The sequence below is a fragment of the Dipodomys ordii genome, unplaced genomic scaffold, assembly GCF_000151885.1.
Source record: "Dipodomys ordii isolate 6190 unplaced genomic scaffold, Dord_2.0 Scaffold58, whole genome shotgun sequence".
Classification (NCBI taxonomy): domain Eukaryota; kingdom Metazoa; phylum Chordata; class Mammalia; order Rodentia; family Heteromyidae; genus Dipodomys; species Dipodomys ordii.
This window is the reverse complement of record NW_012267274.1, coordinates 1,825,614-1,840,071: the sequence shown is the minus strand read 5'-3', so window position 1 is coordinate 1,840,071 and position 14,458 is coordinate 1,825,614. Positions and strand designations below refer to the sequence as shown.

General features: G+C 41.2%; 1 protein-coding gene across 1 annotated transcript in view; it reads left to right on the top strand.

Moving 5' to 3' along the window:
* Positions 1-259: 259 nt before the first annotated feature.
* Glrx3 (glutaredoxin 3) overlaps positions 260-14,458 on the top strand; it is a 30,883-nt gene continuing 16,684 nt past the window's right edge. The window contains exons 1-3 of the mRNA XM_013021986.1: positions 260-365; positions 10,504-10,578; positions 11,305-11,506. Coding sequence (XP_012877440.1) covers positions 309-365; positions 10,504-10,578; positions 11,305-11,506 — 334 coding nt within the window. The 5' untranslated portion in view covers positions 260-308. The remainder of the gene's footprint in view (positions 366-10,503; positions 10,579-11,304; positions 11,507-14,458) is intronic.

Genomic DNA, 14,458 nt, shown 5'->3' with positions numbered 1-14,458 from the left:
TGAGTTGAGATTGATGGATGTTTAGAAGCACTTTACATGGGTTAAATCTTGACTCAAAAAACAGCACTACTCTGAAAATGTATCCAAAAGTCTCAACACCTTGTGTTCTTGTGCCTAATACAGCAAAATTGTAGTAATACAAAACAGTTTAAGCATTTCCCTTAGTGGTTTTGTTTGTAGTAAAATTTACATCTGGATTTTCTTATTCCTAAAGTTTAACATACTTTTTAAAAGGTGGCATTTTATCAATTTACAGGTCCCTCCTCGTGGTCCACTTCTGGGCACCTTGGGCTCCACAATGTGTGCAGATGAATGATGTAATGGCAGAGTTAGCTAAAGAACACTCTCAAGTTTCGTTTGTGAAGGTATTTTCCATGTTATATCTTTACGAATTTCTGATTTATGCATTAGACTATATTAAATAAAAAGGGGATGGTATGTAATTTCACATCTTTATAATTGGTGTTGAGATCTGTTATTTTGGCAGTAGATTATTCTTAAGACTTTTTATTTCTCAAGTGTAAAAATCACGTGTTTTTGGATAGGAAATATCAGAATGGGCAAAGAACCAAAATATTTGAGGGCTATAGCAGACTAGATAATTTAGTGTGGATATTTGTGGCTTTATGATAGTTGAAACATTAAGAAGACTTTTTTCATTGAAAAGCTAGATATGGTTTGGCAAATGACTGGAAAGAGAATATATGGGCTCCTAGGGACCAGGACAACTGGAGGAAGTTGCTGTCTTAGATTGGGTAAATGCTGACCTGTGGGAGAAATGGAAAATTTCTTTTTAGAATCCAGAAGAGGGGCTGGGAAGGTGGCTCAGTGCTTGCCTTGCATGCATGAGGCTCTGGGTTCGATTCCTCTGCACCACATAAGCAGAAAAAGCTGGAGGTGGCGCTGTGGCTCAGTGGTAGAGTGCTAGCCTTGAGAGCTGAGGGACAGTACCCAAGGCCCAGAGTTCAGACCCCACAACCAACTGACAAAAAAAAAAGAAAGAAAGAAAAAGAAAAATAGAATCCAGAAGAAAAGGGAAGCCCTGCGGTCTCCTGCTTTTTATTTTTCCTTTGGTTTTGGGGATTGATTGAAGTGAGCATTCCCTCAGCCTTCCTTTGTTTTTCAGTTCCTACACTCCCTGCATCTCTGTCGTGGTTGTGACATTTTTTTTTTTTCAAATTCTTTATTGTGATTAAGTGATTACATAATTTCCCGAATTTCACAGTATGGTGGGATAGTGATGCTTAGTTAAAGTCACAAACACATTCCACCTTTCATTGGGCAGATTGTCGATCATGGTCTTTAACATATATGAGTCTATGAGCTTTGTGGTCTGTACATTTCTATTGTTTGCATAGTGTCAGCTGTTCCCTGTTTCTCACTTGTTCCCTCCCTCCCATCGCTGCCATTGAGTTGCTAGTTCATTTTGATCAATGTGTGACTTTTTTAAAATACTTTTTTATTGTAAAAATACTGTACAGAGGGGTTACAGTTATATGAGCAAGGTAATGAGTACATTTCCTACCAAGCATTGTTGCCTCTCCTTTGTTTTTCCCCTTCCAACCCTTCCCTCCCACCTCCACAAATACACCACCCCCCACCTAAATTGTAGCCCAGGCTGGTCTTGAACTCATGATCCTCCTGCCTCATCCTCCTGGTTGATTACTGGCGTGCGCCACCACACCCGGCACCCTCACCTAAATGTAAAGTTCACTTTTCACCATAGTGTCTTGTACATCTTATTGTTACAATAGATCGATTGTATCTCTATTTAAGCAATTTGTTTTTTCCCTTCCTCTCCTCAAATTAGAGAAGTGTATATACAAGATGGAGGGCACCGACATCAAATACAGTGAAAACAGAGGTTATACCGTGGGGGAGGAACATACAAAGTACCCCCCCCCCAAAAAAAAATCACATGGTACATTACAAATACGTTAGAAACAACAGCAAGAAAGTAAAAACCACTTGTGTCCCTATCTTGGGGTTCATTTTGCTTATCGTCTTATCTGGTCATAAGTACAGAGCTTTTAACCTTTTCTGCTTGTGTGACTTTTTTTTTTTTTTTTTTTGCCGGTCATGGGGTCTGAACTCTGGGTATGGGCGCTGTCCCTCAGCTCTTCAGCTCAAGGCTGGCGCTCTACCACTGGAGCCACAGCGCCACTTCCGGCTTTTTCTGTTTATGTGGTGCTGAGGAATCGAACCCAGGGCCTCATGCTTGCAAGGCATGCACTCTACCGCTGAGCTACCTTCCCAGCCCCTGTGTGACATTGTTTTAACACATTTAAATGTCATCACTCAGCACTAACATTGGTTTAGGCAACAGGACTAAAGTATGAGTTGAGTGGTGAATTACTGGTAAAGGAGGCATAGGTGGTACTTAAGAGTCGGAATTGTTAGGATTTACATGTCTCTGAGTTGAGATTGATGGATATTATGAATGCCCATAAGAGAAAAAGCCCTTTTAAAATGAAAACTTAGCTTTGAGACAAGATTTCTATGCTGTTTAGGTTGGCCTTGAACTCTCCTCTTGCTCAGCCTCTTAAGTCCTGGTTACAGGCATGTGTTTACCAAGTCTGGCCTAAAACTTTGGGATTTAAAACCAGAATTTGTGAATTCATTGTACACGTATATTGGTACCTGAATGGGTAAAAATACAATATAGTTGTCTCTTGTTATGTAAATGGAAAACAATTCCAAAATGGGATAATTCATTTGTATAGTCTGGGTGATAAACTTCTCTGGTAGACGGGGACAGGACTCTACCTGACGTGTTTTGCTCTTTGGCTAGCACTCTACAAACTGAGCTGTGCCTCCAGCCCCAGGCTTTTATACTGATGCTGGCTCTGTATAGGTGGTGGTCTCCAGTGGCTCTGAACTTTGGAGAGCATACCTTGAACAGGCCCACTCCACTCCACTCCATTCTATCAACCCCGTGGCCCTCCTCACACGTAACTGCGTGTATTAATTTTGCATGAATCCTTCCAGTGTTTCTTTATGCAGATAGAGCAAATAGGAATATAATAGTTAGCTTTTTAAAATTTAAGGACTTACTTAAAATTCCAATGAAATGTGTAATGTAGCCTTAGAATGTAGCCCTGAAATGTCTAATATAAATAATAGAAGGGGACATTAAAACTGCATGCTTGGTCAGTGATAAAAGATAATGATTACAAGTGAAATGAATGATTAAACATTTCAATCATAAGATTAATCAAGATGATGGTAATTGTTCGAAGTTTGCTTGGTGTGTGTAAGGTTACTGGCTTAGGTGACATACTGTTCTCAGCTGCCATCTGAATGACTTATTTAAAGTGACTGTAGAATACCTCTCACATTGCTGTGAGAGTGTTGGCAGTGAGATTTTAAATTTGTTCAGATGCTTAAGTGTTTCTCTGAGCCCTGGGTTGTAGCCTCAGTGCTGTTGGATCGTCAGGGCTACTGGAGCCTGATTATACCTGCTGTTGAGTGTGTCAGTGGCTTGTAGTGGACCTGCATGATCAAAGCAGAGGTAGTATGCTGAAGTTTGTAAGTTAAGTAACTAAAAGGCACTTGCTGGACTGCAGTGAACAGAGGAGTGAGTGAGAAGCTGTCCTTTCCTAATAAGAATTATTCAATTCATTTTGAAACAGCTTTCTTTTCTGTTGAAGGCTTCTGAAAAATTAGTAGAGTCTGGCTAATATTTCATCCTTTTTTTCTCTCATCTCCTTGCTTCTTTTTCTTTCTCCCTCCTCTGTTCTTCCTTCTTCCTTTCTCCAACCTCTTTCCCTCTCCTTTATCCTCTTTTTTTCAACTTCTCCATTCTCCCTTCTTCTTCTTCCTCTTCCTTTCTCCTTTCTTCCTCCTGCTGTTTCTCCCTCCTTTTCTTTCTTCCTCCCTTTCTTTTTTTGGCGATCATGGGGCTTGAACTCTGGGCCTGGGCGCTGTCCCTCAGCTCTTCAGCTCAAGGTGAGTGCTCTACCACTTGAGCTACAGTGCCACTTCTGATTTTCTAGTGGTTTATTGGAGATAGGAGTTTCACGGTCTTTCCTGATGGGGCTAGCTTTGAACTGAGATCCTCAGATCTCAGCCTCCTGAGTAGCTAGGATTACAGGTATGAGCCACTGGTGCCTGGCTCCTCACCTTCCTTTTGCTTTTTCTTCCTTCCCTCTCTTCCTGGCTTCTCACTCCTTCTCTCCATCTCCTTTTTCTTTCTTCTCCTTCTTTTTCCTCCCTGTTCTTCCTTTTCCCCATTCTTTTTCCTTACCTCCCTCCCTTCTGTTTATTTTCTATCTTTCCCTCTCCCTGTTCCTTTCCTTCCTTCCTTCTTGTGTTGCTATGTTGCCCTGGCTGGCATTGGAGTCCTGGGGTCAAGCAATCATCCTCTTCCCAGATATTCTCCTGAGTAACTGGGATTGCAGTTGTGTACCATTGTACCCAACTTCCCCTGTCTGTCTTTTAATTTGATGTTTTCCTCTTTTTCTCCTGTTTTTTTTCTTTTTGGTCCGGTTGTGGGGCCTGAACTCTGGGCCTGGGCGCTGTCCCTTAGCTCTTCAGCTCAAGGCTAGCACGCTACCACTTGAGCCACAGCGCCACTTCTGGCTTTTTTTCCCCTTCTGCTTAAGTGGTGCTGAGGAATCAAACTCAGGGCCTCATGCATGCAAGGCAAACGTTCTACCACCGAGCCACCTTCCCAGCCCTACTCCTGTTTTAATGGTGCAATAAGTTTGGCATTTTTGACTTGTGAAGTAAAGGGAATAATCCATTTTTGTGACTGAGATTTCCAGAGTCAATTAAAAAGTGATCTTAAGGATTTTAGGTGGGCCATAAAGTTTCATTAATACCTTACTTTGCTGATAAACTTCTTTCTTAGCAAAGTTAGACCTGTTGGTCATGTGGTTATTTCTGATTGGAATTAAATGCTGCAAGGCAAAGCTTTGACATCATGGCTGTAAAGTGCACAGATGCTTCTCTGTCCCATGTCTGCGATATATGGATGCTGTATCTTTTTTTTTTTTGTCGGTCATGGGGCTTGAACTCTGGGCCTGAGCGCTGTCCCTCAGCTCTTCAGTTCAAGGCTCGCGCTCTACCACTTGAGCTATAGCCCCACTTCCGGTTTTCTGGTGGTTTACTGGAGATAAGAGTTTCATGGACTTTCCTGTCCGTGCTGGCTTTGAACCACAGTTCAGATCTCAGCCTCCTGAGTAGCTAGGATTACAGGCGTGAGCCACTGGCGCCCGGCTCCTGGTGTATCTTGACTGCACGTATTCAGGGTCTTTAGCAATGTTATCCTAGTTGTTTCTTTTGCTAAAAATCCTATACAAGCTGGGTGCTGGTGTCTCATGCCTGTAATCCTAGCTACTCAGGAGGCTGAGATCTGAGGTTTACAGTTCAAAGTCAGCGCAGGCAGGAAAGTCCATTAGACTCTTAATTCCAGTGAACCACCAGAAAACCAAGTGGCGCCGTGGCTCAAGTGGTAGCGCACTAGCCCTGAGCTAAAGAGCTGAGGGACAGTTCAACCCCCACAACCAACTGGAAAAAAAAATCTTACAGAAATCGCATGTTTATTCTGAATAAAATAAAATAATTTCTTTTTTTTGGGTCCGGTCGTGGGGCCTGAACTCTGGGCCTTGGCGCTGTCCCTCAGCTCGTCAGCTCCAGGCTAGCACTCTACCACTTGAGCCACAGTGCCACTTCTGGCTTTTTTCTTCTTGCTTATGTGGTGCTGAGGAATCGAACCCAGGGCCTTAGGCATGCAAGGCAAGTGCTCTACTACTGAGCCACCTTCCCAGCCCTAAAATAATTTCTTTATGGATTGCCTGATGTACCTGCCAGTTTTTAAAATGGGAATGCACCTTTCTTACTTCAACAGTAGAGGGGCTTGAACTCAGGCCTTCCTGCTCTTGTGTAGTTCCTCTTTTACCCCAGGGACACTACCATTTGATCCACACCTCCACTTCTGGCTTTTTGCTGGTTAATTTGAGATAAAAAGAGTCTCATGGACTTTTCTGCTAGCTTCAAATCTCTGTCCTCAGATCTCAGCATCCCGAGTAGCTAGGATTACAGGTATGAGCCACCAGGGCCTGGTGATAGAGACTTTTTCCTTTTTAGACTAAGTGTTTCTCTGCAGCCTAGGATGGTCTGGAATTTGCAATACTTCTGCCTCCATCTCTTGAGTGCTGGGGTTATAGGTGTTTGCATTTATTATTTAATTATTTGATAAAATCTTTCAGAATATGTTGCATGGGAAGAGAAAGAACAAGCCAAGGCTTCTTCAGTGATTGTATCTGAGGAACAAACAGACCCATTTTACGAGAAGTCTGTTCCTTTTTCCCTGTGGTTCTTTTTCATTGACCATGTAATGTATTTCAGTACAAAAATTCTTTTTTTTTTTTTTGTCGGTCGTGGGGCTTGAACTCTGGGCCTGGGTGCTGTCCCTCAGCTCTTCAGCTCAAGGCGAGCGCTCTACCACTTGAGCTACAGCACCACTTCCGGTTTTCTGGTGGTTTTATTGGAGATAGGAGTCTCACCTTCCTGCCCGGGCTGGCTTTGAACCACGATCCTCAGATCTCAGCCTCCTGAGTAGCTAGGATTACAGGCGTGAGCCACCAGTGCCCGGCTAGTACAAAAATTCTTATTCATACTTATCAGCCAGCTGGTTGGTGAGGTTTTTTTTTTTAACTGTTTCATTTAGTGCTAAACTTTGTGGTAGTTACTGTATTTGTATCTTAGTTTACTGTAATTTAAAGTAAGTGATAAAGTATATAGAGGAGTTGAGTACTTGTATTTTTTTACTTAGTGAAAACAAATCTATTGTTTGATTTATTCTTATGAAATACACAATAGTCTTAAAGATGCAGTTCACATTACTTAATTTCTAAATTACTGTACAGTCACTGTGTGAAATGGCTCTGATGACTGTTATTGTGAAGGTTAAATGAGTCAGCAGTACATGAAACTCTGGGAATAGTATCTGGCTTAGAGTAAATTGCAGCTGAGAGTCATTTCTTTTATGCCAGTCTTTGGTGACCCTGTAGAATTGAAGTACAAGAGAGAGTCCTCATGTCTGGATTTACTTTATGTTTCCCCTGCTTCTCAACTCTCATCACAGACACATGGCATATATCCTTGGGGATAGGAAGCAAATTTTTTTTTTTTTTTTGTCGGTTGTGGGGCCTGAACTCTGGGTCTGGGTGCTGTCCCTCAGCTCTTCAGCTCAAGGCTAGTGCTCTACCCCTTGAGCCACAGCACCACTTCCAGCTTTTTCTGCTTATGTGGTATTGAGTAATCGAGCCCAGGGCCTCATGCATGCAAGGCAAGAACTCTTCCACTGAGCCACCTTCACAGCCCCAAGCAAGTGGTTTTCACCAAAGTCATTATCTGGATTTGTCATGTTTGGTGGTTCTAAAGACATGTGTAAATCCTGTCCTTAAAATGTGGTCTTTTACAGGTATCAGTGGCTCACACCTATAATTCTAGTTACTCAGGAGGCTGAGATCTAGGATCACGGTTTGAAGCTAGCCCCAGCAGAGACTCTATCTCTAATAAACCACTTAAAAACCAGACGTGTTACTGTGGCTCAGCAGCGGTAGAGTGCTAGCCTTAAGCATGAAGAGGCTCAGGGACAGTGCCCAGGCCCTGAGTTCAAGCCCACAACCACTCCCCACCCGTTTTTTTTGGTTGGTCGTGAGGCCAGAACTCTGGGCCTGGGTGCTGTCCCTGAACTCGTCAGTTCAAGGCTAGTGCTCTACCACTTGAGCCACAGTGCCACTTATGGCTTTTTCTGCTTATGTGGTACAGAGGAATAGAATTCAGGGCTTCATGGATGCAAGGCAAGCACTCTACCACTGAGCCACCTTCCCAGACCAAAGTGATCTTTTTAATTGTATCAGTAGTGTAAAAGTTAACTGATATCATGGAAAAAAGCACAGATTTGACTTAAATGAACTTGGCTTCTCAGCTCTGCCACATACTGGATACCTGTTACCCAGGTCACTGCGTGCATTGGGGTTCTCCAGAGAGATGACCAGTGGGACATACATGAAGATGCAAATAGATGAGGGGATTTAGTGGGGAACTGACTCCCCTGATTCTGGAGGCTGAGCAGGCTAGAGGATACCAGGAAACAGGTAAAGTAGTGCCGACCAAGCTCCCACAGGCCTGAGAACCATTCTGCTAACAGTGAAGCCTTCAGTCTAAAGGAAAGCCTCAGAAGTCAGGGGAGGAAGGAGGATGTCCTGGGGAAGGGGCTCTGGCGAAGGTTACTAGACCGAAGGTCAGACAGTTGGGAGTTCTGATTTCTAGGGCAGCTTTAGAAATAGAGTGAATTTGCCTGTCTTCTCTGCCTTTTTGCTCTATTTGGACCTCAGCTTGCTGGGTGGCACTTACCCATGTTTGCGAGGATGGATAGATCCACCTTATTCCGTCCATGGAATTAAATGCCTGTATCTCTTTCAGAAACATTCATAGACATGCCCACAAATAATGTTTTATTAGTTACCTGGATGTCAGTCAAGTTAGTCTAAAATTAACTGTACCTTTTTCTTCCCTACCTGTACAGTTGGTATAATAATATGGTAGGAGGTATCTTTAGCAGGCCATCCATGAACCATAACTTGATGATTTTTTGTGAGCTCTTTTGGATACAAATTGTTGAAAAATATTTTGAAACTTTTAATGGATAAAACTGTTAAGTTGAATGAGATACTTAGTAAAATGGATTCATTGTAAAATTCATTTACACAGAATTTTAATGCTGCAGTTTTTTTTTCTTGTTTGATTCCTTGTTGAGGATTTAAGTCCACTACTGAGCCCCATGCCCAGCTCTGCTTCGGTCTTAGGGCTTCAGATGTTCTCCATTGTAGAACTCCTGCCCTTCCTTCCGGAGGGCGTGCTACCATTACCTTGGTCCTGCTAAGGCTTCATAATCTGGGCAGTGATTTGAGAGGAGACACCTGTGGTGACCCCTTTGCTTAAGCAGGAATTGCAAGGGTGGCCTGTGGCCTGCTTCTGAGAAGAGTTGTCAGTGAGGGACATACTGGAAGCCAGCAGAACTATGAGATGAGATGAGATTTTAAAAATGTATACAAATTTGTGAGGGTGCTACCTGTCTTTATTATGAGTTCAGATATGCTATTTTGTGTAGGGGTCTTTACTCTGTTTAGCACAATCCCAGCATGTAGTGGACACTTACTTAGGTGATAGTGACATTGTAGGTATTTGCCTCGGTCAGTTTTTGTGACCATTGATACTCTGAGTATGCCTGTGTATGTTAAAGAAAATAAATATTTCTATGAGTCGAGTTCTAAACAGCTATCCTTTAGTCTTTTTCCAGATTATTGGATAGTTGATGTTAAAGTTTTAAAAAATGAAAACAATTAAAAATACTGTTGCACAGGTCATTTTTAAAAGGAAAAAAAAAGGTAGTAAAAAGCATTACCTAACAGTGTATAAAATGGAAGCCACAGCCAAAGACAAATGATTTTCTACTGCTGAATCATCAAGCTTCATTCCAGTAGATATAACTGGACTTGGTAAAGCTGTAGATAAGAATTGTATTTCAAGCCCAGTGGAAATCTTTCACTCTTGGAGAAATTCAGTGTATATATTTTAAACACTTTTAACAATATAATTTATCAATAATTTTTATTTCCTATAGGTATAATGTGAATAGAGATTTTTTATTGGTTTCAAAAGTTTTTATTAAATAGACAGTCCTGTGAGAGAAAAATATAATATATCTTGGTTTTTCTCAAAGTATATTGTTTGTAAAGACCTACATAAATAGCTTATAGTAATTGTGTTCTCATTATATAGAAATTGTGTTTCTAAATGTTTCCAACCCATGTGTCAGATATCATATTGTACCTTATCAAGGGACCTCAAGGAAATGATTACCAGACAAAATGCAGTCTCTTACTTAAAATGAATTTACATGTTTAAGTAGACCTGAAAGCAAGTAACAGCAAGATAGTTGCTTAGGATCCAGCAGCCTTGCAGGAGTTAAAAGTAAAATTTATCAGACATCAATAGTTTATTGGAGAAATACTCCTTTTTGCTTCATAATTTGCAGAAGGCTGCAACTGTCAGTCATGATGTACTGCCTCTTGAAATTAGTCAATAGAGCAAACAGCAAGAATTGCTGTGGGCAGAAAATAAGCACTGTAATCATGACATAACTGGGGTCAGTGATTTATGGATTTCAATATAGTAGTAGCTGCATATGATTGAAAATTTACTAGGTCACTAGTGCACCAAAAATTTTATTCACAGCCTCCAGGCATCTTTTGAAATGTGCAACAAAATAAAAACCTCTGAACCTGTTTTGACACTGCAGACTCCGTGGATGACATGCCAGCCCAGTGAGTCTCATTTAAATGTAAATGTGTCATACGTAAACTTTTGTACCATACTCTAAAAAAAAGCCAGCTACTTGAAAGGGATAATGCATGGGAAACTGATTTACATATCCAAGAAGTAAATAAGGACCTTGTAATAATCAAGCTTGAATTCTTTTGTTTTAAGTTGGAAGCTGAAGCTGTTCCTGAAGTTTCTGAAAAATATGAAATTTGTTCGGTTCCCACCTTTCTGTTTTTCAAGGTAAGGATTAAGGTAGTATAAGAGACCAGCCTTCTCTGGTGGTTTGTGGGATGATCTGTTTTGGTTCCTTTACCTCCTGTTAATTTTTGATCACGAGACATGAGGTTGGTCTTGGCCTTTTCTGATAGCCTTATGTTTTGCACTGATGCAGAGAACCATTTTGGTTGCTTACCCCGGTCCCAGGGACAGTGGAGGACCAAAAGAAAACTAGAGCTCCTCGGCCAAAATCCAGGCCTCTGGCTGTAGATCCTGGTGCTTCCTGAGTTGGCTGAGAAGTTGGCTCTTCAGGGCATGTGCCTGTTTGCTATGAAACATATGGCTGGTTCCGGTTTGATTAATGATTTTTAGGAAGTGGGAACAAAACGGTGCTTCAGGGCTCCCATGAGGATTACCATAGTTCTCCAAATACCTCATTTATTCCCAATAATGGAATCATCCCAGCTGGTACAGGGGAAATCCTTTTTGTTTTAGGTTAGGCTCTCATCTGGTTTTACTTTGAGATGTCTCTGTGATTTTCCTAATATGTTTTCAGGAGAAGAAGAGAAAATTGTGTGTTTCTAAAATGAGATGCAGTGCAGGCAGTTGGTAATCAGATTTTTCATTTCTCTAATAACAGTGTTGACTTCTTTAAAATTGGCTATAACTATCTACTTGTTATCATTTTAGAGTTTGAAATAAACGATTAAGGAATGCCACAAGTATTCTAAATGACATTTTAAACTTTAGAATTCTCAGAAGATCGACCAATTAGATGGTGCACATGCACCAGAGTTGACCAAAAAAGTTCAGCGCCATGCATCTAGCGGCTCCTTTCCACCCAGTGCTAGTGATCACCATAAAGAAGACCTTCGCCTCCGCCTGAAGAAGCTAACTCATGCTGCCCCCTGCATGCTGTTCATGAAAGGAACTCCTCAGGAACCACGCTGTGGTAAGAAGCTGCTTGTAAGATGATGGAAACATTGTAGGGGGCAGGAGAAATGTGTCGCCATTTCCGTGCATCCTTCACATACCGTACAGAGTCAGAAAGAATAATTTTCTTGTTCTCCTACAAGGAAGTGTGGTTGAGAGTTAGTTTGCATTGTCCATTCAGATAAGGGTGGACCCTTCAGGGCTCTTAGAAATTACCTAATGCAGGACCTTTGTTTTATAGGTGAGATGACTTGCCCAAGGTCATCTGATACCAGAGGTGGAATTCAGTTCCAGCTACTCTGTCTCTGTTAATGGGCCTTTTACCTATGCAGTTTTGCTCTGAACAAATATCTTTTCTTTTTTGGCACCTTCCTTTTCTTTACTTTGTTCAGATCCAATAATTTAAAAATTTGCAGAATTTTCATAGTGTTCTTGCGACCATCTGGTAATTTTGCCTTCCCTGTTGTCAGTGTGTAATGCTTGTATTATGCACCCAGTGCAGTCATTTTCAGTTGATAGCTACTAGTAATTTAAAGATCCTAATTCTTGGCTTATAGTCATGCTTATTTTCTGTACACATAGATGTTTGTAATTTGGTCCTTAAGTAAGTTTTAGAGTTATTTGACCCCTCTGGTATTGTGTTTATGTTGTTTTCTTTTTTACTGTGCTTACTACAGCAGTATTATGCTGCATAATTGAACACTTAATGCCTTTTGATGATTCTGTTGAGACTCTTAAGAATATTTGTTTCAGCTGCATGGGAGGGAATTTATTAAGGTAGGTGGTAATAAAATTGGGTATGCTATTGATATGATTACTACTTGTCCAGGGTGACTTTATAAAAATAGCCAGGCTCCCAATATAAATTTAATTCTAAGTTCCTTCCTATGTAGTTATCAAATGGCACATTAAGTTCTCAACCAGCCAACTTTGAACAACAAAATTTCATGATCAGTTCTGCTGTAAAAGATGAAGAAATGATTTCTTAGTTTTGACTGAAAAATTTCCTCGTCAGAATCTTCCATACCAGACTGTGATCACTGTTTCGGTATTTTAAAGCTGCTAGAGTTAACTAAAGGAAGCAGTAGACAGTCCCCAGGTGGCATTGTTACTTTATTTTTAATGTTTACCTTCTATCAGACTTGAAAATTCTTTCTGGTACTTTGTGAGCTAGTCTACTAGGAGGTCTTCTAGTGGATTTTATTCAGTGCCTTCATTCCAGTGAAATGGAATGGTAAAGTGTGGTAAGCCTGCATGACAGATTGAACAGGGGGAAGACAGTCTTAAGACAGCCCTCTCTTCTTATTGTCCAACAATAGCATGCTTTAGCCTTTTCTAATAACCTAGTGAACTTGACACGCAACAAAATTGAAGCTTGGAGAAATCCCACTTAGGCAGCAGAGAAGTAGGAGTGTTGGAAAGTACCCTGTCAGTTCCAGCTCAGCCCTACCTCTCTCAGCAATGGGGTTCAACGCTGGTACCTCCTTGTGCGAATCTAGTTCTTTCTGGGGATGATGGGTGGAGCTAGTCTTGGAGAGCCTTTTCAGTGCAGATGTTATATAATTATAAACTGAATTTGTAAATTTGTTTTTATTGGCTCTGGGGATTGAACCAGGCCTCAGTTGTCAAAGCAAGTGCTCTCTTACTTGAACTGTGATCTTACTCCTTGGATGCATTTTTTAAAACTAATTTACTGTTACTATAGAGGTGTTGTACAGAGGGATTACATGAGTTGGGTAATGACATTTCCTTCCATAAAAGGTCTTCTGTTCCCTCATTTTTTCCCGCTTGTCTCCACCTATAAATTGTATAGTTCACTTTCATTCATGTCCAGTGACACTGCTCCACTGCTACATTTTTTTTTTTTAATTTTTTAATTTTTGGGTCCAGTCGTTGGGCCTGAACTCTGGGCCTGGGCGCTGTCCATCAGTTCTTCAGCTCAAGGCTAGCACTCTACCACTTGAGCCACAGTGCCACTTCCGGCTTTTTTCTTTTTGTTATGTGGTGCTGAGGAATCGAACCCAGGGCCTCATGCGTGCAAGGCAAGTGCTCTACCACTGAGCCACCTTCTGCATTTTCTCACACTTTTTCTTTGGGTTCTGTATCTTTCCCCCACACTGCCAAAGATAGACACTTGACCTATGATGTATTATTTTAGCCTTTTTTCTTTTTGGCTGGTCGTAGAGCTTGACCTCAGCCTAGGTGCTGCCCCTGAGCTTTTGCGCTCAAGGCTAGCTCTCTACCACTCGAGCCACAGCTCTGCTATTTTTGTGGTTAGAGAGTCTCTCAGACTTTCTTGTCCAGGCTGACTTCAAACAGCAATCCTCAGATCTCAGCTTCTTGAGTAGCTAGGATTATGGGTTTGAGCCATCAATGCCCTGCTATTTTTTCCATTAATTCTGTGAGTAATGTTTAGTCTATATGAATAATCAAGAATAAAAAAAGCAACTTTTAAACATATCAGAGCAAACTGAAAAGCAGGGTATTACAGACATGTGGGTAATAGAAGAAATTATTAGGAAACTAAAGATTTTGATTTAACAGCAGTTTCTTCAGGTGCTTGTCTTATTTTTTATACCTCTTATAACTGTATTTTGAATAGACTTTGCTGCTTCATGATCGTTTAGTTTCTTTTGCATGTCTTTCTACGTACATAGAGACTCAATAAGTCACTTTAGGGTATTGATATCTTGAAGTATCTACTAAGGATCATTTGGAAACCATTTCCCTGTCTCTGCCGTGCCCCGTTCTTCCCTGATGCTGCTCTGATGCTGTTTCCCTTTTCTGTGTGCACTGCTGCACAAACGTCATTTACAAGCAGCTTTCTATAGGGAACATGCCTGCTGCTGTTTCTTTTGGAGTTGTTTTTGCTTCTCTGTTGGCATTTGAGAGACGAGTGTAGGCAAGCCCTCTTCCAGAGTTCAGAGTTCAGTTTGAAAGCACGGCTGTCAGGAACACTGCTTTGCTCCCG